Source organism: Triplophysa rosa, linkage group LG11 (assembly GCF_024868665.1).
Source record: "Triplophysa rosa linkage group LG11, Trosa_1v2, whole genome shotgun sequence".
Taxonomy (NCBI): Eukaryota; Metazoa; Chordata; class Actinopteri; order Cypriniformes; family Nemacheilidae; genus Triplophysa; species Triplophysa rosa.
This window is the reverse complement of record NC_079900.1, coordinates 2,102,621-2,126,753: the sequence shown is the minus strand read 5'-3', so window position 1 is coordinate 2,126,753 and position 24,133 is coordinate 2,102,621. Positions and strand designations below refer to the sequence as shown.

The 24,133-nt window shown below is 37.3% G+C and overlaps 3 protein-coding genes across 6 annotated transcripts in view; all 3 read left to right on the top strand.

Moving 5' to 3' along the window:
• Positions 1–3,769, top strand: part of LOC130562187 (protein shisa-6) — a 62,731-nt gene extending 58,962 nt beyond the window's left edge. The window contains exon 8 of one of the 2 annotated variants that reach the window (XM_057347063.1): positions 1,542–3,769. In XM_057347063.1, coding sequence (XP_057203046.1) covers positions 1,542–2,164 — 623 coding nt within the window. In that variant the 3' untranslated portion in view covers positions 2,165–3,769. The remainder of the gene's footprint in view (positions 1–1,541) is intronic. The other variant, XM_057347062.1, reaches the window with a different exon arrangement.
• Positions 3,770–11,765: 7,996 nt separating this feature from the next.
• On the top strand, positions 11,766–16,890 carry LOC130561385 (phosphoinositide-interacting protein-like). Of its 3 annotated transcripts, none has more exons than XM_057345665.1 (2): positions 11,766–11,949; positions 15,729–16,890. In XM_057345665.1, exon 2 carries the CDS (start codon positions 15,780–15,782, stop codon positions 16,146–16,148), a length of 369 nt encoding a protein of 122 aa, XP_057201648.1. In that variant the 5' UTR covers positions 11,766–11,949; positions 15,729–15,779; the 3' UTR covers positions 16,149–16,890. The 3 variants fall into 3 exon arrangements, with proteins under 3 accessions (XP_057201648.1, XP_057201649.1, XP_057201647.1); XM_057345666.1 differs by lacking the exon at positions 11,766–11,949 and adding an exon at positions 12,240–12,400; XM_057345664.1 differs by lacking the exon at positions 11,766–11,949 and having other exon boundaries at positions 15,494–16,890.
• A 1,447-nt stretch (positions 16,891–18,337) lies between these two features.
• LOC130561384 (uncharacterized) lies at positions 18,338–22,803 on the top strand. Its single transcript, XM_057345663.1, has 3 exons — positions 18,338–18,727; positions 19,720–20,117; positions 20,487–22,803. The coding sequence occupies exons 1-2, from the start codon at positions 18,409–18,411 to the stop codon at positions 20,109–20,111; spliced, it is 711 nt and encodes a 236-aa protein (XP_057201646.1). The 5' UTR covers positions 18,338–18,408; the 3' UTR covers positions 20,112–20,117; positions 20,487–22,803.
• Positions 22,804–24,133: the final 1,330 nt, after the last annotated feature.

Here is a 24,133-nt window from a genome sequence, read left to right as displayed (position 1 = left end):
AAATGCAAACAGAAACAGAGAATTTGAAAAAAAAAGTAAATAATTTTGCATCCGTTTTGGCAGTTTGTTTAATTGCTTTTGTAATTTGATGAGACATTATTAGTTCATATTGTATTTGGCACAGCGCGAGACATTTAAAGTTTGGAGGAGATATGAGATTACTGGGTCTTTTTGCAAGTGAAAAATCATAGGCGTAATTTGCGGGTGGATGGGTGGGTCATGTCCCCACCACTTTTTTGCCAAAGTAAATTTTGTCCCCACCACTTATTGTAAGAAATAAAAAATACGGAGTGTCTATTTAACGTGCAAGCCCGCTTTGTAAGCAGAGGCTATTTATACTAACTCCGCCCATCCGTATCAGATTGTAAAGGTATTTATTTTTAATAAAATGATGAAAATATTTGAAAATGGCTGTTCAAGTCATACATGTTCCAAACATTTTGCGCTTAATTGCACTTTGGTGCTATATATTCATCCTTATTGTTCTCGACATGCGGTTGCTATCGTCTATTGCAAGATTAATTACATTTTGATACTTGATAGAAAACACAACTTTGTAGTTTCATGAGTTCAAAACAAAATTTAGAAAGTTTGTTGTATATTTGTAGCCTATCAGGCAATGCCCGTAGTAATTAGTGAAAATAAGATTTTTTAAAGATATTATTTTCCATCTGTTTCCCCTGTATACTTGAATGTTTGTCCTTATTAGCAGGGGGTTCCCAAACTCTCAATCATTGACCCACCGACAGGTAATCTGTGTCAAACACCAAATTTTTAACATGGGGAAAACATTCGTTACATTAGTTTTTGTTTCATCACGAATTAATACGTTTAATTAAGTACGGCAACAGCCATCCTTACATAAAATAAAGCACAACATGCTTTCTATTGATGAAAATATTATATAATTTAAAAACAAATGAAAGCAGATCTGATATGTGATGTGAGAATTTAGAATAGTGAGTTCAGCGGATTCGAACCTGATTCAATATTATTTGTCATGCGTTTGCCGCCCTAATGTTACGCCACTACACCACTGAAGCCATCGATAAAGCGGCGCAATTTTATACTGTTTTCTGGAGGAGTCACCTACATGTTTCGCGCTTGTGACGTCCGTGAATATTCCCAACGAGTTCTTACAGAAACAATTTATTAAAGTATTGTTTGTGTCGTCTTTGTCCCCACCACTTTTCAAAACAAAGTTACGCCACTGTGAAAAATATGATAAATAGGGGTATCACAACATACCGGCATTGGCAATAACCGTGACACAGAACCCAAACGATAGCAATACCACGATAATGCCGCAATAACACCGTTGCTGGGAATGATGTTGGTCATGATAACCGTGTAGTGAAAAAAATCTGATAATGAGAAACATGATATTTAATGACATGACTTTGCTCTCCATTTAATCTCAAAAGTTTCTAAAAAGAAACAAGATATTAAAGATTATATGTGTGACTCTCCCTCTTTCCATGAATTACGCATTGTTTTATAATGCGTTTTTGAGCTAACCGTGAGATCTTTCTCTTTCTCAGGCGATAAAGACGATGAGTACTACATGCGGAAACATCACCTGCACGACCAGCCTCCCCGTGGCGGTAACCTGCAGTCGCACATGGTAAAGCTGAACGTGGAACCTCCGGCGCAACGGCAGAAGCCCAAGCGAGTGCAACGTGCCATGTCCCAGGATCACGTGCTGTCCCCCGCCCGCTCCAATCCCAGCCGGGACTACCTGATGTCGTACGGCAGAGGCGCAGGGGGTCTCTCTCCGTACCACGGACGCATCCTATCCGAAGAGCAGCTGTTGTCAGCCGACCGACTCCACTCGCAGGATCCCCTGCTGTCGCCGGAAAAGATGCTGTCCTTGCGCCGCTCCAACTTCCGAGAAAAGGCCATGTCTCGGGCACTCTCCCACACGGACATGTTCATGCCGACGACGCCAGTCATGGACCGGCACTACAAAATGATGAAGATGCACTCGCACCCCAGCAGCACCAGCGAATTCTCCAACACGCTGACTGTTAGTGATGCGCAGGTGGGCAACAAGCGGCAAGCCTTCGCCAACCGCCGCATGCACACGGTGGACCATCTACAGTATATCCCGGGACATCACCACCATCAGTATAGAACCGCCAGTAAGACTGAAGTAACTGTCTAACTGTACGACGGCACGGAAGATCGAGCGACTATGATGTCAACAAACAATCTCCGCAGTGCTCTGCGGGTTAGCCTGAGATCCAAGAAACTCTAAAATCACAACGCCGTCCCACTTTGACTGGGTCGTTTATAAGAATCCAACCTTGACCTGTTCCCGCTTCCAGCGTCTCGCTCCATCGGTTCTGGGTCAGCATTCCGAAGCGGCCCGGATCTCCACACACGTAGAGCAAACCCAAGGGCTTCGCACGCCAAACCCGAACAGATTTTTCCAGGTTGAGGATGGGACTGCTACGGACTTCACACAGTAAATCAAACCGTATATAGATGTATGATTTGTAACTAATCATAGCTATAGAGATTCTTCTATATAAATAGAAGTCAGCACTTATCGAGTGCCTCTTCGAAAAACACGTCCCATTTCGATATCGAATTGGGCGAAAGGGTTTAAAAGCACAATAAAACTCGATTCGATTTTCCTTTGTCACATAAGCTCTGTTCTTCTGTTTTTTTTACGATACGTTTCAAGTAGAGCTGTGACGTTTCGCGTAGCTGATTGTAAATACGCTCAGTTAGCTAAACAGCCGCTTAGCTTCGTGGGTTCTCTGGGTTACGTTTTGACGTCTCTTTGTTCAGTTTTCTAGCATAACCAACTCACCCGACGTATATTTGACATCACAGATGTGTACAGTAACGTGTGTGTGCGTGTGTGTGTTTTTTAATCTGTACTTGTAGACTAATGGTGAATAAATGGATTTAGCCATTCGTATGCATTGTCTGCTAGTTTTGAATAAGAATGATACATTCGCTTTCCTTTCTTGATTGTCCAACTCCCCGAAGTGTTAATGAAACAAACACTGGCAACATATCGCAATCACGGGAAGAAAATTGGTGCTGAATAAATAATGATGATGATGATGATGATGGAAGATATGCGTTTAATAGCCTATTATACAAAAATAAATAGCATATTCCCTCCTGAAAGATGCTAATGAAGAACATTCTCTCTATAAATGTGAAGTAGCTCTTTCACGATGTTTACTGTCAGTCTGTCAGGGATTTCCCATGATGCTCTGCTCTAGACGACTCAAAGGAATTCTTGAGATAAGTGCCATTTTAATTCTGTTTGTTAACGAGGTCTTAATAAAATACGGTTTTATGAAATCGACCCGCAGATGCCCAATTTTAAGGGTTGTTTATAATATCAACGCTGTCCTTCCAAAACCTCGTCTGTCCAAATTTGCTGTTTTTTCAGGAAATAGAAAAACACAGAACTTTTTTTAATGATTAAATAATGCGTGGTCAAAGTTGAGACGCCTTTTTGAATACTTTTTATTGGTTAGATATTTGCAAGACTCAGTGACAAACATAAAGTGTGACCAATAATAATGACTACGAAATATGGAGATACGAGGTTTCATACAGCAGCGATACAACAAATGTTGCTTAACAATTAATATCTTTAGTTTTCTAAAAGAGGTTTGACAATAAACACTAGACACCAGTCTTTCTTTATTGTTTCTGACTCTTTCAACAGCATTTTGGGCAAAGTGTTGATTATTACAGAAGAAAAATCAATCGACCCTCAGTTTTAGTTTCAAAAACAAGCGGAGGCTGTACAAGCTTGTATTTTTGTAAAAGAGTTTACATAAATTCTTTAAAAAGCTTCACATTTGTTTTCATGGGCATTGTTCTGACAGAAATTGCACAGACAAGATTATAAAGAACATTTATTGACTTTTTATCCTATATTTTTTAACTGTGTATTTTAACGTCAGCCGTTTAGGGATTTTTGTCCAACCCAAATTGGATTCTTCTAAACTTTCCTCTTGCTCCCAGCTGATCTCTCTCAGTTTCTTTGCGCTTAGAGAAATGATAAATGATATCACTACATGTGTTTGTATTTTCTCTTCTCTCTGTTCTTCTTACATGTCGCTGAACTCGTAATTAATAGATGAGCCGGCTGTGTTTTGATGGGAGCTGCGATGCGGGCGAGAGATGCTGTGACATCCTCTTATCTTTTAATGTTCAACAGCGGGATTCTTTCTCAATGCACAGAACACTGAAGACAGCCAATGGTTCCCAAAGATTGGAAAGATCTTCTTTTGCTTGGATGTTAGCTTGAAAAACCGTTGTTATCGCTTCTTTCCTAATGAAAACAGTAAATTCAGCTGTCCGGTCAGATCTAGTTCTTTGTTCACACTGAAACCAATCAGATTTTTACACTATTGAATAAGTCATAAAAATGAATGAAGTCAGACCCAGGTGTCGGCACTAAAGGGCTTTCTGTATGACGTTATAGTGACGTTAGGTCCCAAACGCTATAACAACACTTCTGATCCGATGCAAACTTTTTTTTCGCTCTCATGTGGTTGAAAACCTGTATATGACTATTTCTTCTGTAAAAAAGAAGATATTTTGGTTTTGTGTTCATACAATGGAAGTCAATGGGGTTCAGTGTGTTTGGTTATCCACGTTCTTCAAAACATCTTTTTTTTGTGTTATGCAGAAGAAAGAAACTCGTACAGGTTTGATGACAGATTTTCGTTTTTAAGTGACCTGTCCCTTTAAATCTGACGTGTAAGCATTGGTTAAAATGGCCGTCTGCACAAACCTCTTATAAACAACTTTAATATCGTAAACAACTCGACATCGAGCTGTTAAATGAGCAGATGGTCATTATCCTCATATTAACACAGAGGTAAAAAATGAAACGCTTCAATGAAACGATCAATCTGTGAAATGGTTCCCTGCCGAACACGAACAGATTCTTCATCTCTGCATCATTAATGGTTCTCATTTACGGTGGAGAGGGTTTGTGTTGTGTCGTGTATTACAGATGTTTGCGTGCCTGCCATCGGATTCTTTGCGAGCTCGGCTCTTTCATCCATACGAGATCAATGCATGTATTCTCAAAGGCCTGGAGCTCTACAGTCAACTCAGAGCTGGTAAAGTGATGCGCTTCTTGTTTTGAGAAAGATGAAATAGTTAAATAGTTACAAATAATTGTAGTGAAATGTTTTATTTTGGAATTGGAACTGCATGATGTGTGTGATTTTCAGATGAGCTGACAGTAAGTACTGAATTAACATTAATGATTGATTTTACAGTTTAAATGTGTTGATATACTGAGATCTGTGAAATATTTAGTGTTGCACACGTTTAAGATCAAAGTCCGTTTTTCATGAGCACTTTAAGAACACAAAGACTTTCTGCCTTTCTCATTCTTCACTGAAACAGGTTCAGTTCAGGATTAATGTGTGGACCGCTGGTCCTGTTCCACCATCATCCCTCTCTCCGTTTAGCGATGCTTTGTGTGTGATATATCTTTCTGGACACGGGAACAATGCCTGGAAGCTCTAATTCACCCCGACAGCACTGTAAATGGGCCACAGATATGGCTGACTTATTGACTGTAACTATTTGCATTTAGATGGGAAAAAGAAACAAGCATTTAGAAATGATGAGGCGGATTGAAACAGAGCAGACGTCAAGCGGTCAATCAGGAAGAAGAAAAAGAAGGAACGAAGGAAAGAAAGAAAGAAAGAAGGAAGGAAGGAAGGAAGGAAGGAAGGAAGGAAGGAAGGAAGGAAGGAAGAAAGAAAGAAAGAAAGAAAGAAAGAAAGAAAGAAAGAAAGAAAGAAAGAAAGAAAGAAAGAAAGAAAGAAAGAAAGAAAGAAAGAAAGAAAGAAAGAAAGAGAAAGAACGAACGAGAGAACGAACGAACGAAAGAACAAAAGAACGAAATAAAGAAAGAGAACGAATGAATGAACGAAAGAAAGAAAGAAAGAATGAGAGAACGAACAAACGAAAGAAATAAAGAAAGAGAACGAACGAACGAACGAAAGAAAGAACGAAAGAACGAAATAAAGAAATAAAGAAAGAGAACGAACGAATGAACGAATGAACGAAAGAAAGAACGAATGAACGAAAGAAAGAAAGAAAGAATGAGAGAACGAACGAACGAAAGAAATAAAGAAAGAGAACGAAAGAACGAAAGAACGAAATAAAGAAATAAAGAAAGAGAACGAACGAATGAACGAAAGAAAGAACGAATGAAAGAAAGAAAGAAAGAAAGAAAGAAAGAAAGAAAGAAAGAAAGAAAGAAAGAAAGAAAGAAAGAACGAGAGAACGAACGAACGAAAGAAATAAAGAACGAGAGAATGAACGAACGAAAGAAAGAGAAAGAACAAACGAACGAAAGAACGAAATAAAGAAATAAAGAAAGAGAACGAACGAATGAACGAATGAACGAAAGAAAGAAAGAACGAGAGAACGAACGAACGAAAGAAATAAAGAACGAGAGAATGAACGAATGAAAGAAATAAAGAAAGAGAACGGACGAACGAAAGAACAAATGAATGAAAGAACGAGAGAACGAATGAACGAACGAAAGAAAGAAAGAAAGAATGAGAGAACGAACGAACGAAAGAAATAAAGAAAGAGAACGAACGAACGAACGAAAGAAAGAACAAACGAACGAAAGAACGAAATAAAGATAGAGAACGAACGAATGAACGAATGAACGAACGAAAGAAAGAAAGAAAGAAAGAAAGAAAGAAAGAAAGAAAGAAAGAAAGAAAGAAAGAAAGAAAGAACGAACGAAAGAAATAAAGAACGAGAGAATGAACGAATGAAAGAAATAAAGAGAACGGACGAACGAAAGAACAAATGAATGAAAGAACGAGAGAACGAATGAACGAAAGAAAGAAAGAAAGAAAGAAAGAAAGAAAGAAAGAAAGAAAGAAAGAAAGAAAGAAAGAAAGAAAGAAAGAAAGAAAGAAAGAAAGTGCGGATGAATGAACGAATGAAAGAAAGAACGAGAGAACGAACGAACAAAAGAAATAAAGAATGAGAACGAACGAACGAAAGTGCAAAAGAACGAACGAAAGAACGAACCAACCAACCAAAAGAAAGGGAATGAACGAAAGTGCGAACGAACGAACGAAAGGAACACAGGTCTGAATCAGAGAGACGGAGAGCAGCGGTGTACAGAACACAAACACCATGAATAATTCAGTCAGTCACTCAGTGTAAATGTTATTTTTTAATAAACTGTAATATGTGAAATGTTATGGCTTCCAGAGAATGACAGAAACATGACTCAGAGGAAATATCTGAAGACTGATTATAAATTCACATCCTTGTGTTTGTGTGTGAGAGGCTGAGAATATGAATCAAACCTCCTGTCTGATGTTTCTACCCAATGATTCTTTTGTTGTTTCTATTTCAAGTTAGAGAACAGAATGTTATTGCACGTGTTTATTTTTCGCTGTCTGAAACTTTAATTTCAAGTTATTTTATGATTGCCAGTCATTTCCTTTTCCTTCAGATGTGTGATTATCTTCTGACTGTTCCTCTGCCATGACAATATTTGACCTGAAAGACAAAACTGACCACAGAAGAAAACAGTTGATGCTCATGTTTATACTTGGGCTAAAAGCGCCAAAAACAACAGAATCCATGTTCTTCTTTACTGTAGTAAAACCGTGACAAGCTGATCAAATGAAACAAATCAGTCCGTGTTACAGACATGCAACTGCGCTTCAGGCGACCCGAGTTCGAGTCCCGGCTCATGTCCATTCCTGATCCTGCTGCCCTCTCTCCTCCCCATCACTTCCTGCGTGTCTATACTGTCCTGTCAGTGGGAAAAGCTGGGCGAAATTGATTCAATATTTATTTATTTTCCAAAAACACATTGTCCGGACCTCCGTTTGGAAGAGAATATAAAGACTTTATATTGGAACTTTAATTGAACACCCCTGGCATAATTCCACTTTGTGCCATAAGAAAAGCCCCTTACACTGTAATATTTCTTTCTCTCCTCCAGAGAAAGTGAGTCTTGGCGGAGATCTTTGGCTCATAACTCATCCTTATTGCTGTGCCGGAGTTCACCCTCAGTAAGCGATAACAGAAGCTTTTGTGCTCTTAAAGCTCCTTCACTTATTACACGAGTCAATGAGTTCACATCCAGCGGCCGGAGGGCAGTTCATCTCCACAGACGCTGAGAAGAAACAGATATCTCTAGAGCACCCGCTCTTCACCTTCATATGAAGACCATCGCAATTTGAGAGATTAAAGGTGAACTGTGTCTTGTGTGAAATATATATAATATATCACAAGTGTTGATGAAAACTGACTTAAAAAAGAAATAAAAGCAATACTTCCAAAAACTGATGAATATACAGTGCAGCTATTAGAAGGCTTAATTCAAGTCTGCTTATTTTGCAAACACCACGAATGATAGTTAGAAAAACTGAAATACAAATAGACGGAGATGTTGATATTAATATGCAAAAGAGATGTATAAGAAGCCACAAGAAGTAACTTGAACAAAATGCCGAATGCAAATATTTCAACACTCACTAGCAGATAAGAATGAATACGTTTTAAAGAATATTAAAGTTTCAACAACCAAAAATGAATAAAGGAATTGTTGCAGAAATTATCTGCAAAGTAAAAAGTTTGTTTTTTTCTTAGCTTCTTTTTCTTATTTTAATCTTTCAGACTCTAATTTCATTTCTGAATTCTCTTTATTTTAATTCATGCCTTTGTTTATAGATACGACATATATTTTAGATGCACATGCAGTACAGCAGATTTACATCTTACTACAGGTATTTATATCCGTGTGTGTGACAAATAAATATCTTGAATCTTATGTCAGAGCTGAAATAAAATGCATGAATTGTGCTCTATTAAAGTGATTCGTTGTCTCAACAACCATATTGTATTATGTTAAGTACTTAAAAATATACAAATTTATAACATTTTTAGCTTAACTTAAAAACCTCTGTTCATGCAACACAAAAATATCATTGACAAGAAAAGCTCAAGAGTATGCATGAAGTGAATGGAAAATTTGAGTTGTGCAAACTACGGTTAAAATGAAGTAAACCTAACCTACACTTCCACTGCAATGAACTTAATATTATCAGTACAAATGCTGTGAGGAATACCCATAAGCCTTTGCGCCTGAAAAGTCTGATTTTATGCCCACTTTTGGGGCATTTATAAAGCTGTTAATAAGACGAAATTTAAGATGTATTGATGTTGTTTTGTTGTGAATAATCGTTTTCTGTGAAGTTCCCAACCCATCGTATTTCTTACCTCAATAAGGAAGACACACATCAGAAATGCAGTATGTTGTGTGCTCCTGTTGAGAATCATTCAACGACTGATATCAAATCAGTCATCAATTGTTTCAATACTATTTGTTATAATAATATACTTCACTATGCTATGTGAGCATTAAGGTAAATGAATGAAATATTCAAGTACAGCCTACATGAGCACTGTAAGTTGATTGAACTCATGCTACTTCGTTTTTTAAGTAAAGAAGGTCAAGTGAACTCGTATATTTGTGTAAACGCAACAAAGATTTTCCTGTTATTCTGACTTAAAATCTCCTTCAGTCGAATTTACTTAAAAACCATAATGCAAACATGGAGCGCACATATTTTTTAGTTTTATAGTTTTTACAGTGTACTTATGTGGATATGACAGGTGAATTTGAAGCATGTTTCACACTCAGATGATAACCCAGATCGACATGTTTTTTGCGGCAGATGACGATGTCGAGCAGGTGCCGGCGCTCTTTTACATCTGTTATCGTGACACTGAAAACCTGTGGATTCATTCTCAGAACTGAAGCGAACAGATGCACAGGTGTGTGATGTCAAACCCTTGTAATCTTTTCTAAATGACATTGTTGTGAAACCCCAGACAGATGTTAATGTGCCGAGAAATGGGAATCAAGTGAGACGGAGGGAAAGATATGCACTCTTGATGTGACTTACGCAAAACACACAGACGCATGTCAAAGCCACTTTAAAGCATCCTTAACTCAATACACCCAAATCTGTACTTAACTTCAAGACCTTAAATGAGAAGTCTGAGTAATCTTACTGCTGTCTTTGAGAAATGATTGACTCTTTCACAGCTGAATCGTGGGTTATGATCCTATTAGCAAATGTTTCAGACAGTAAATCTTACTCAGTATGCACAAAACACATAAATAAACATCCTTAAAGATAAAGACACGTTTCTGTCCAGCGGCAGCAGCGGCTTGTGTTAAACATCACATATTTGTCTGTCTGTGTATTACTCGGCTAAACTTTCATTTATTCTTCTGTTCATTTAGTCAACTCAGATGTTTCTCCACGCTTAAGAGATTGCAAGCTATTGTTTGGTGCGACTTCATCCCAGTGCGGAAGTGAATGTGATCACAGATTTATAAAGAGTCATTTCATGAAGAAGCTCTTCTGTAAAATGAAGGTAAACTTCAGTACTGACAGAGTTTTATGAGTTCTCAGGGTTTCATGATGTTTTTATCATCAGAGAACTGCACCGGTCCACAAGAGTAACCGCAATCCAAACTTCACTTTATTGCTCTGAACCTCTGAGAGACACGGCTTTGTTTTCACATAAGTACATTTTCTTTTCAAAATATCGTCATTATATCATCTTATGCCCCAGGGTGAGGGACAGGTTCTGTAGTCTAGTGTGTGTGTTTGAAAGATAAACTTTTGGTTATTGTCGTGGGAGGCCAGCTGATATTTGTATGGATGTCCAATAACAACTGTGTGCGAACACGTGTAACTTCTAATGTAAAACCTAAACAAACTATTAAACAAACTAAATTATGTCTATTTGAGAATGTTAAAATGCAGAAAGGTTTGTGTGAGGATAAGATTTAAGGGGTTAGAGGATACCAAATACAGGTTGTGCGGTCAGTATGTCTATGAGAAGTCCTCACGCAATACACACATATACATTTTGTTTAGGCCTGTTTATTTACTGTAGTTCCCTTGAACTTACTGTTGTGTACGTTTGATGTCAATATTAAAGCTGTACTGCCCTCTAGTGCTGGATGTTATGAATGATCATGAATGTTTTCTTCTTTACAGACCCTCCTTTCTCTTCCAAAACAAATCTGAATGACTTTTTAAGATCAAAAATATATATTTTGAAGAATGTTGATAATCAAACAACACTGAACAGCATTGACTTGTATGAACACGAAGCCACCGAGACATTTCTCTAAATATCTTCCTTCTTGTTCCACAGAAGAAAGACTCACGTTTACAACCAAGTAATATTGATGACAGAATTTTTATTTTTGTGTGAACTGTCCCTTTAAAAATTTGCTTGAGGTCCAGTAAACGAACCCTCCTTACCAGCCGAGGTCCGGACAATTAAATACCTAAAAACATGAATTGGTGGTTTTTGGCAGACCAAAGAAATAAACATGTCTTTTCATATCTATACGACGGCATAACAATGTCTGACAACAATATAATGAAGGAAAATGTGCAAAATGCCCTAATCTCTAAACCTGCACTGAACATTCATTCATTTCAACATGAACAACTTTAAAAGAAAACTAAAGTGTTGTTTTCTGCTGAACTGAGATTAACAAATTGCAGCATCAAGTTGTGACTGATCATCCTCTGATAACATTTCAGCTCTTCTTGTGGCTGTTTGTTCAGAGCCGATTCTTCCTATAGGCAAACTGCGCAAGTTGCGTAGGGCCCCTGCACCACCAGGGGGCCTCCTTGAGTACCGAATCAAAAACACATTATGTAAACAAGACGCGGATTCAACTTTCTGCCTTCGGGGCGTTCTGTTACAAACTTTACAGGAAACATTTGGAAATTTCCTTTTTAATACTTAATTTATTTAATTACTGTGACATACTCGGACATCATGCAGTGCGCGCAGGTGATGACATTGTAACGGCCACTTAAAGCAGTTACGGCAGGGAGGAAACTGCGCGTGCGCGTGGCGGTATGTACTGGAACATTTTGGGAAGACAGTTTTCGCTTTTATGCTCAGCCCGCATGTATGCTGACGAGTTGACGACGTGAGAACTTCTTAAACCCGTGGAAAGTAAATCTTGTTTCTCGTTCATTAGTTTCCCTGGCAACGTTAACTTTTCTTCTCTCGTTGCGCAAGGCACCCTTACGTTGCGTTACAACATGCGCATAATGTGATAATACATATGGCTTCAAAACGAAGCTATCCGTATGTAGCGGAAATAACGGCCACAACGTGAAGGCATGTGTTTTTGTACTATTTTAAAGTCTTATTTAGTTTTGTCAATTTATGCAAGTACATATTTACAAAACAGTTGGTTTGACTGTGGACGTTCGATAGTCGTGAATTTAGGGACCGTCTCCAAACTTCAATAGCATTACAGGGAATGACTTAGTCACAAAACCAGCTGTACAATGTTCATGTGAGTCTCAGCTATAATGCACACCACTGTATTTCGTTTGCCCATGATAATATGTCATTTTTGCGCCATCACATTTAGAGAATAGTTGATATGTTTTGTTTTCGAATGCTTAGCTTTCATGAGTAAACTATTGTTTTATTTTTGTTAAGGACTCATTTGATTAGTAAAAAGCTAGATGGTTCCAGAGTATGGAGCGATTTTAGTCTCATTAATTATTCACACATAAAACACGATGTACACTTGCGTTGCCAGTTCCACGTGCATAAAACCTAATTCACGTGCACAAATTATATATATATATATATACATTCACAAAAAACAATTTACGAGCGTAAAATAAAATGATATCCTCATAAAATATGTTTCACAAACGCTTAATACAATTCACAGACGTACAACTGTGCACAAATATTTCGAAAGTTTAAAATGTACAAGTTTATCATTGAATTTGAATGTGCAAATCGTCACTCACGTGTGAATCGCTTTGGATTTGTGTGTGTGTGTTTTGAGACTCTCTTGGCAGCGCTGTCCCTCCCACTTGAGTTGTCATCCTGTTTAGCCAATCAGATTCAACCTTACCATTCAACCAATCATAATCGTGGAGAGATACGGACCTTGATGTGCCTGGTATAAATTTGATTGCATTAGAAAATAATGTTAGGCGTTCATTTATTTATTATGTCAAAAGGCTTTGAGGTCCGGACGGACGCATCTCGCGGTCCGCATTCGGACCGGAGTTCGCTAGTTGGTGACCCCTGCTTTAAAGGGATACTTCATCCAAAAATGAAAATTCTGTCATCATTTACTCACCTTCGAGTTGTTCCAAATCTGTATAAATCTGTATACTGTACATTTCTTTGTTCTGATGAACACAGAGAAAGATATTTGGAAGAATGCTTATAACCAAACAGATCTCGACCCCTATTGACTCCCATAGGAACAATTAATTTATACATTTTTTTGTTCTGTTGAACACAAATGAAGACATTTTGAAGAATGTAGGACAGCAAACAGTTCTGGGGCACTTTTGACTACCATTGTATTTTTTCCTACTATGGTAGTCAATGGGGTCAAGATCTGTTTGGTTTTATACAGATTTATACAGATTTGGAACAACTCGAAGGTGAGTAAATGATGACAGACTTTTCATTTTTGGGTGAAGTATCCATTTAATATCTTAGTTATTTCTCCTAAACTGTGTTAAAAATAAAAATAAATGTTTTTTTCTCAATCGCTTTAAACAAAATAATGTGTGGATGTCTTGGTGATGATATCTACATAAAACAATATAGAACAACAACCAACTTTCACAATGTGTTGTTTTGGGGGGCAAGAGCTGAAAATTAGACGGCTTTGTGATATTAGCCAAAATCTTAAACCGTTTCAGACAAGGCTTAGGAGAGTAAACACTAAACAACATGTTGTGTGTGTGCGTGTGTGTGTGTGCGTGTGCGTGCGTGTGGTCAGTCAGTTGTGTGAAATGATCTGCTGAGCATCTGAATGGCCTTTTCTAATCGGGTTTGAGAGTGAATCATTCCTGAAACTGGAAACAGCATAATTTCCTTCCTGTGAACATCAGTGCGAGAATGAGCTCTGCTCTGATGGTAACTGACCCGGTGTGGAATGATGGGATATTTCTGTCCTCATCGTGACATGATTGATGGCTTTCTGAGAGATAGAGGTGAGTCGTGATACCCCAAAAACCCTCTGAACATTAATGATGAGAATCTGAAATCAGAAAGGACAGATTGAATGAATTTTAAGGAGACATGAAAGAGATGAACAGTAGAGAAGGAGAGTGTGTGTGCGGGTTGGGTGGGCTGTCAGATTTCCACTTAGTGTCTAATGCGTTTGACAAACACACACACACACTTAAGAATCGCATCATCCAGCAGCAGTGCAGTTGGCAGGACTGATGCTTATCAGATCAGACAGGCAGATATCAGGATCATAGGTAAGACCTTAAATATTACATCTCCAGTTTGAATCTATAAGCTTATCTTTATAATTAAAGAGTAAATGTGTACTGATGTACATGATTCAAAAAAACTTTATTTAGGCAGAAGTGATACATGTAGCTTCATTTTTTTCTAAATGTCTATTATGCCAAATATTTTGTCAACTCAGAAAGCACCTTAAAGACGCGTTTACACTAGTGTTGTAGTTTTCACTCGTGGGTTGTTTGTTGATTTGTACAGCCGCTCATGTTAGGGTGTGGTTCTGACAGTTACTTTACTGTCACTATTTGTCTAGTTTAACCCTCTACGGTATAAAACAAACGACAGTGCATTTCAATTGAGTGTCTTTTATGTGCTCTAGTCTTGTTCTTAATTTCGTCATGTTGTAATTCTGCATTATGTTCATAAAAGTTTATTCATATTTGTGTATGTGGAGCATTATTACATCAAGCGTAACTGTTGCTTTCAGGGTTTGTGATGAAAACAAACTTACGATAAAAGTATTAAACTTCAACATGTAACTCGACCGTCTGTGGTGAAGACGGAGATTAATAACCGGCCGACAACATATCCTGCGGTTTATTAAGCAGAGATGTGCTACTTATAACACTTCAGTTCAACTACATTATCAGACTCTCAGTCCATTAGCAAACGTTATGTTACATCACACACACTGCACGAAAGTAAAAAGAGAAAAAAAACACTCTTAATCTTATTCATTAAAAATGAATCATATACAATTATAATATTTTTCAGACTTCTCAATAAAGCCGAAAACTCTAGTATTGCACGTCACTTGCACAACTCCACCTAGTTTTCTTCTTTTAAGCTAAATTCTTAAATAAATATTTGCAAGGCCTTAGATAGAAAGTAACCTAAACAACAATATTGCACTGCATTAAAAAAATTAAACTGCGATTAACCAAAACTGAACCAACAGGATAAGAAAAATAAACTTGAATTTTGTTCTTCTATTTTTTATCTAACTCAAGTTTATTTTTCCAACCCCATTGGCATTTTTTCAAACATAAACTTCCCTAATTCTTATATTTTCTTTTATAAAACAAGACTAAATGTCTTAGGTCACTTTTCTTGTATCTTGATTTATGAACGTTTAGATGTTTGCCCTGTAAAACAAGACAGAAATGCTTAGTAAGACATTCCTTTTTCGCAGTGAACACCTTAACAATCACCCTAGCAACGACTTGTCAATATCCTGGCGACCGTTTAGAACACCTTAGCAACCGTACGGCTATGCCCTGGCAAAGAAAAAAGCGAAAAGTGACCTATTTAAATATGTAAAAAGGGTGTTTGACAATGTTGACTTTCTGTGTGGACAAACAAATCACTTTCAAATGTTTCTTTCCCAGAATCCATCACTGCAGCCCAACCAGAGTTCCCATCAGCGCTCTCCACAGATCATGTCATCCGCCCTGGATCTCACACCTCTGTCATTCTCTCAAGAACAGCTCACGCCTCACTCAGACAACACGGTCTTCAGCCTGTCCCACAGCCCGACCCTCTGGACCGCTCGGGCACCGCCGGGCAACTGTGAGTACTACTGGCATGCCATTCTCCTCATGACCTCAGGGGGCAGCGTGCTGATCTGCGGCATGGTGTTGAGCGGACTTTACTTCGCCGGGATCTCTGTGATGGCCACCAACATTCTTGGCCCCGCCCTGCTCTCCGTCGGTTTGATGGTGCTGGTAGTGGGCGTGGTTTTGGTGCCAATAACGCGGGAAATGAGGTATCAGAGTGCCACGAAACGACTGTGTAATCATTACCCGTGAGACTCATCAGAGATAAATACAGTCTCTCATAAACAAACATGGTGCTCAACATGGTGGCTGTCGGAGAGGACCTGTCGCCTTTTGACTTTGTCACCAATTGGCATTGCCTCTCCTGCTTGACTGAGTGCAAGGTGCATGAGCGTTGGATAAACCAGAAGACTGATTCAAAGGTTATGGAAGCACAAATGAAATGTTTTTAGTCCGATTTTATTTGTGATTTGACATATACAGTACAGTATGTTATTAAAACCAATGAGGTCTATAATGCCTTAAAAAAGCTGTTGCTTGATTTTAAATACTAATTTTGAAGTTCCGTTTTGGAAACAAAGTGTTTTTTAACAAATGATTAAATATTTTGTGAAAGTATGCGGAGATTATAATGTTGGAGTTATGACATCAACTCCTAAAGATAAGCAGCCATACCTTGACCTACTAAAGATGGCATGCGGGAGAAAGGACTTTGTGATGATTGAACATGAAGTGAAAATGAACTATGACTAATATGATGGCAAATCTGAACACAACACCCCTGAAAAAATACAATGCGATTCAGATCAAATAAAAGAAGTCCTTATTCATCCACCACGGCGACCGGTCTGCATGCCTTCATTTTAACTTCATTAGCACTGATGTCAAACTGCCAAATCTGTAAACATGCATTAGAACTGTGTTTTATAAAAGATGTGGACTGAAATGTGTATGAACTGCGTATGATGAGATGTATTTGCTGTTTGTTTTTACTAAACCCATAAAAATATAAATATAAATCTATTGATCAGTTTTGTTGTGATTTTGATGAGTTGAAGTAAACACAATTTAAAAACTCAAAAAATAGTCCGTTGAAACAACTTAAAAGTAAGTTGATTGTACTTAAAAACTTAAGGCAGCAAAAAAATGTTTACAGTAAAACTGTAAACTTTTACAGTATTAATTACTTTAATAACGTTACATTATTGTAGATTACAAATTCAGAACTAGTCTTAAAATAAATATTATTTTGGAATCCTTTAAATCTAATAATCAGAATCCTTGACAAAGTGAAATTGATTTTTTCTCTTTATTCTTTCCGTTTCTTCAGTAGGACACCAGTGTTGGGTGTTACTAGTTACTAAGTAATTAGTTACTGTAATTTAATTACGTTACCCTTGAAAAAGTAAAGTAAGGGATTACTCTTATTTTTTCTGTAATTTAATTACAGTTACTTCTGATGTAATTAAACTAAATACTGTGTAATGTATACAATAATAGAATTGACATTAAAATTCAAAGTCTGACTTTAAACTGCATGCATTAATGTATCTTTCTCACATTTGTAATACTTACTAAGAGTACTTTGTGTAGTTATTTATTACTTATTTAAATGAATTAAGTCATTTCGTGTCTATCCTTGAATCACTCAACTAATCAAGGTTGATGTAGGATATAGAAAGTAATTAGTAATAAGTATTAAATACTTTTTGGAGAGAGCAATTTGTACAGTAATCTAATTACACTATTGAATATGTAATTAGTAACTAGTAATGAATTACTTTTTCTGAGTAACTTACCCAACACTGTAGGACACACCGTGATACACAGATCCGTGTCATGTATGCCTCAGTCTCTGTTTTGAATGACCCGAGCTTATATTTGGCAGGCAAATGAATGGGATGTAAAATATGACACTGTATCTGCAATGCAGAGTTATTGCGTGGACAGCATGCGACAAGGGCATATATCTTTAGGATATATCTAGGCAGAGCAATATCTAGGACATGCTCTATAGAGACGTTTTATATCAAGCTACATCATCTGTGTTTACAAATTCATTCTGGTGCCCAGTTGTCATCCTGAAAACAACAACAACAACAGTTGTTGTTTCAATATTATTCATGCAAGACAAACATTAATTTACAGATTTAAAGATTAGATTCATAAGGATTTCTATGCTTTTCTTCTATACGTACCTATGTTTGATTAATGTGTTCATCGTCAACATTACTGTTATTATATCATATTTGAAATAGGAGTGTGTTGACCATTGTTCGTTTTCCTTAAAGGAATTTATAAGAAAGTAAAAAAGTCATTTCAATATAACATCCCGAAACGAATTTGCAGCAAACTACAGCTGTTTAACACTAGTGCACAGTAAGCACACCGAGAGCGCAGACCCGTGACGTCACGGCAGGCGTGTCCCCCGTGCGTCAGGTGCGTCTCAGCTGAGCGCGCGGCAGATCCTCCGCTATCCGCGAGGCAGCCACAGCATCCCTGTCCTCCGGCGATGTTTCAGCTCCGGTTCATCGGCGGCTGCGTGCCGTTATTCATCATGGCGATAGTGTTCGACATCACCGGCCTGGTCCTGCTGCTGTTCGGCATCTGCGGCGGCGTGCAGCGGCGTGGTGTGTTTTACGGGGATTTTCTCATCCACACCGGCGCGCTGCTGTTGTTCGCCAGTCTGGGCTTCTGGCTGATGTGGTATGTAGGCAACATCAAAGTGAAAGAGGAGGATTTGGAACGGGGATCCAGCACTGCGCACAGCGTCAAAAATCTGGCGAGAAAGCTGACGGAGAGACTCTCCAAAACGCACAACAACGACACAGGTGAGACGCGCACTTGCACAACACGCACCTGAAGAACAACACAGGTGCACAACACGTACCTCCAAACACACACTGTCTCCGTCCGTAACCTGATGACAATCCACAATCTGTCCATGATGTTTATTTTTCTGTAACTATTTCATCTTCTCCAACTCATCCATACAAGTTTTTGTGAATTAAAATGTTAGTTTTGCAGAGGAAACCATACTTTGGCCCAATTTGTACAGTGGTAGTTGACAAATAAACCGTACAAAAAACTAATGAAGATAAATCCTATTTTATAATATAAATATAAAATTTAATAATATAAAATATATTATTGACAGTTTTCTACATTTTTGCTGTCACACCATAAACTACCTATATACATTATGTACGATTTACTTGTCAACTACCCATATGTCTAAAAAACTATTTGAATAATTTAAAAACCCTCTCTTTATAAACATTTTTAGACATTAGTTATTATTAGTTGTACAGTTGTTATAGTAAATTCACTGTTTTGTTCACACTTACGTCTACTAAATTGCAATTCTTGTAGCCACATCAAGGTTTAATATCCAATATGCGTGGCATAATCTGAATACAATCTAAAAACAAAAGTAAATGTTATATTTTTAAGACATGTATAAATATCGATTTTTGATTTGTACACCGTACACAGGATCCTGCATGTTTAAAAGAAGCCTTTTTATGTTTATATTACATTTATAGTGCGTGTATCCTCTCAACTTGAGGTTACAGGTCAAAAATCAAGCTTAATGTCCACTTATTTTCCAGAATGTATTTAATTAAGATGATTATTGTTTTTCAAGTGTAAGTGCCAATTAAATTAACATTTTTGTGTCTCAAATATGAAGGTTTTGTTCAGAGCCAGAGAGGGTTTAGCAGTATTGTTCTTTATAAAACATCTATATACTGTAAGCCGGAACCCAACACACTGATTTGAAGAACTTATGATGAATCTATACTGACGGTTTCTTCTTGCACAGGTGAGAAAGCGGCAGGTAAATCCTCCACTATCCGAAATGTGACGTGGGGCAAATCCACCTATGTCCCGGGACTGAAGGATCCAGAAACGGATACGATCAGTTGCGATGAAGAGTCTAAAGAGAACGGAGGCGAGGAGTTCACGTGTTATCAGAATAAAGGTTATGAGGATGAGGAGGCCAGCGTGACCAAAGGTGATGATTCATCACAAGAGGAGAAACAGGACCAGACCCCGGAGGAGTCGAAATCAGACGTGAGCAACACCGATGAAACGCCTGAAGAGACAAAGCCTGATTCTGAGTTCACCTGTTATCAGAATGAAGGCTATGAAGACTCAGAATCAGACGTGACCAAAGGCGCTGATCAGACAGAGAGCTGCGACACTTTACTTTGAGATCAGGTGAGCCGAATTCAATCCACGTTAAAACATGGAGTTTAATCAAAACAACAAACCCAAGTATGAGTTTTACAGTACCTACATAAACATCCAAGATTACATAAGATCATATAGTATTACTTTCTGTGTTTAAACTATATTTCAGTGTACAGCAGGTTATTTTAATCTGTTTATTGTTCGTATCAGTTTCAGGTTTTTAAATGATTCCTTCAGACTATATTTAAAAAGACATTATGACGAAAAATGTGCCGTGCCCGAGAATACACAGGCAGAACAAACATGTCAATCATTCGGACAGCAAAACCTTATGTAAATCATCACGGCAGTGTGCTTTAGAAACAAAGGTTTAAAAAAGCTTTTTCTTTTTTCCAGGTCGTTCTAGGTCGAACACTTTCAGAAGCTGAAAATTCTTCCAGGTCAAACAATCATAATGTACTGTACATGCAATCTGCTGCGCAGAATCCCATCACTGTGTCGGTAATATAGACTGTCATGTAGTTACACGCATCATTAAGGCTTTTAATGGCTCATGTTGATAAGGATATTAATAATCAAACATGGCCAAATAGTGTCAGATTATGTGATCTGGTCAATATATCGCTCTTTCACTTTATGTGTGTGTGGTTGAGTCCACACGAGTTTTTGTTTACATTTGTTAGTATTTAAAGTGTCTTAAACTAATACTCAGGTATAGCCCTTGCTTTTCACTGTTAAAATCATTTTAAAGCTTTACATTTGTGTCTTGTTTTCAGTTAAAATACCTAGGGGTGTAAATCGGACCATTTGTCACGATACGATGCGACGTGTTTTCTCTGCCAGCGGTACGATATTTGCCGATACCTCGGAAATTTCAGCGATGCGATTACGATTTGATTAGATTCATTTATCGACATTTTAATATTACTTGCTTAGTTTACACAAGCGGTTACATTTTTTACTTTATTTTATTTAAAAAGATATATATATTTAAAAACGTTTCATTTAACTCTTTGATTTCATTTGCAACAACAACTAACAAAAAAAACCAAAATGCACGCAGACGGACGTTACGTGAGGAATGAGGATGTGGAGAGTGTCAAAATAAAGGTACCTCATATCGATATTTCATGTGTGGCACTGATGTGAATCGAAGCATCGATTAAATTTCTAACGATACGATGCATCGATCCATATCGATGTATTGTTACACCCCTAAAAATAACCAGAACCCTATGTTTCAAAAATGTACCTCCTAAGTAAATGTGTTTTTACCGGCAAACCGGACAGAAATGCAGAGCTTGAAAAAGATGGTTTGCAGTGTTGCACAGTCTCATTTGTAAGTTCGTGCATCAGTGTAGGAATCCATTTCCCAGTCAAAGTGACACATGCAAAGCCATTTCATTTCCAACCTGCCGCCATGGACAGCCGGTGAGGAGTTGCCCAACCTGTCCAACAGCAAACAGAGTAGCTTCTGTGCGCTGTGCGCTTCAATATGGGTGTGACTTTTCTGGGCCAACTTGTAACAAAGATGGAAATATAATACTGTACTTTACCAAACAATACCTTAGCCGAAAGACAATCTGTACAAATATGAGTATCTTTTGTTCTATTGGTGCCCAAATCTTTTATTTTGAGAAAGGTTGGAATTTGTGTGACTATTTTAGACAAATTACCAGTGCTGTTTAATTCCAGCTCGCCCCACTGAAAGACTTGGCCCAAAGGTTTCATTTTGAGCCATTTCTTAACTTATTTTCACTGTAGTTTTACGCTGTTTACAGTTGTGACCGCACTGTAAAAAATGGTTGCATTACTACTCGTTTTAACTTCCCATTTAACAGTTTTCCATAAGATTTAATAAGTTGATTGTACTTTTATAAAATACAGTGCGAATAATTATTTACAGTGCAATAAAATCTGTTTTTAAGTTGTTATTTTTTAGAAAAGAAGGCATGTGTTTCATTGTACTGTGCAGAAAATCTAATGCATGTGCACACTTATCTGGGAAAAGTGGAATCAAATGGGTGAAATATTTTTATTTTTATCGCTATACGGTGTCAAATGAGGGAAGATATTTATTGTAAATCTATTTTTCTATAGATTATATTTTGGGTGGCGAGTGAGGTGCATGTGTGTGAAGAACTGAGTGTAATATTGACACGTCGTGACAGTGAACGTTTCTCATTCGCTGTGTGAGTTTGCAATATTGTAGCTGTTGTTGTGGGCGATGTCAATGAAGCGCATGTAGAAGTACAGCCATACATTTAATGTTGTGTTTGTAGTGATTCACACTGAATTAAACCACATTACACCCAACTGTCTGTTTTTGTTTTCAGTGAAATAAAGTTAGGATTACAGCGGTTTGCTAAGTAAGACCATCACTATTAATATAGCGTTTACGTTCAATGTGCTTGGTATTGAAGCATTGGGTATATGACTTGATTGGGTACACATCTTGCTCTTTTTGTACAAATCTGGGCTGGTACACTGAAAAAAATTGTCAAAAAATGACCCAAGTCGTCACCCTAATATGGTCCTAATCAGTGTTGGGTGTAACTAGTTACTAAGTAATTAGTTACTGTCATTTAATTACTTTTCCCTTGAAAAAGTAAAGTAAGGGATTACTCTTACTTTTTCTGTAATTTAATTAGTTACTTCTGATGTAATTAAAGTAAATACTTTGTGTAATATGTGTGTGTGCAGAAGAGGAATTTACATCAAAATTCAAAGTCTAACTTTAAAATCTGTGCTTTAATGTATAATTCTCACATTTGTAATTAATAATAATACTTTATGTAGTTTTACATTATTTATTTGAATGAATTTAAAGAGCCGTTTCATGTCTATCCTTGAATCACTTAACTCATCAAGGTTGATGTAGGATATAGAAAGTAATTAGTAATAAGTAATTAAATACTTTTTGAAGAGAGTAACTTATACAGTAATCTAATTACATTATCGAATGTGTAATTAGTAACTAGTAATTAATTACTTTTTCAGAGTAACTTACCCAACACTGGTCCTAATCAGTGTTGGGTGTAACTAGTTACTAAGTAAATAGTTACTGTAATATAATTACTTTTCCCTTGCAAAAGTAAAGTAAGAGATTACTCTAATTTGATCAGTAATTTAATTACAGTTACTTCTGATGTAATTAAACTAAATACTTTGTGTAATATATGTGTGTGCAATAGTGCAATTGACGCCGAAATTCAAAGTCTAACTTTAAAATCCGTGCTTTTATGTAATTCTCACATTTGTAATACTTTGGTCAGTTAATAATACTACTTTATGTAGTTTATATGATTTCTTTGAATGAATAAGAGCTGTTTCACGTCTTTCCTTGAATCACTCAACTAATCGAGGTTGATGTAGAGGATATAGAAAGTAATTAGTAATAAGTATTAAATATTTTTTGGAGAGAGTAATTTGTACAGTAATCTAATTACACTATTGAATATGTAATTAGTAACTAGTAAGTAATTACTTTTCAGAGTAATTTACCCAACACTGGTCTAGAATATCAAAGAATGACCAATAATCCCTGATACGCAGAAATGAGTTAAATCGTTTCTAAATATTTTAGCATTCGCATATCAACACTACACACCTCACGTTCAATCCAGATTTTAATTTAACGTGACGTCATTACTATGCGTGTGTTGCAGCATGACTATGTTCACTAATAATAAAATGACTATGTGCTAATATCTCATTAGATTATTGCATAATTCTGCAAAGTCAACAACAACACAACAACAACACAACATGTCATACTGCATCAGAATCATCCCGAGGACACATCTCATTTAAATTCCGTTTCACCCACACAATGTTTTCTTTGCGGTGACTCGTCTGTTATGGTAATGAACAGGGTCGGTGGACAATGAGGCAGAAGGAACCATCTTGACCTCTCTAGTAGGCGTTTGCAAGAAAACTTGTTTTGGTGGTTGCATACCTGCCCTGTCGCTCTCTTTTATATCTTCCACGTAAGAATGCAGGTGAGCTGCTTCTTATAAGACCGGAGGAAGAATGTGCCTGTC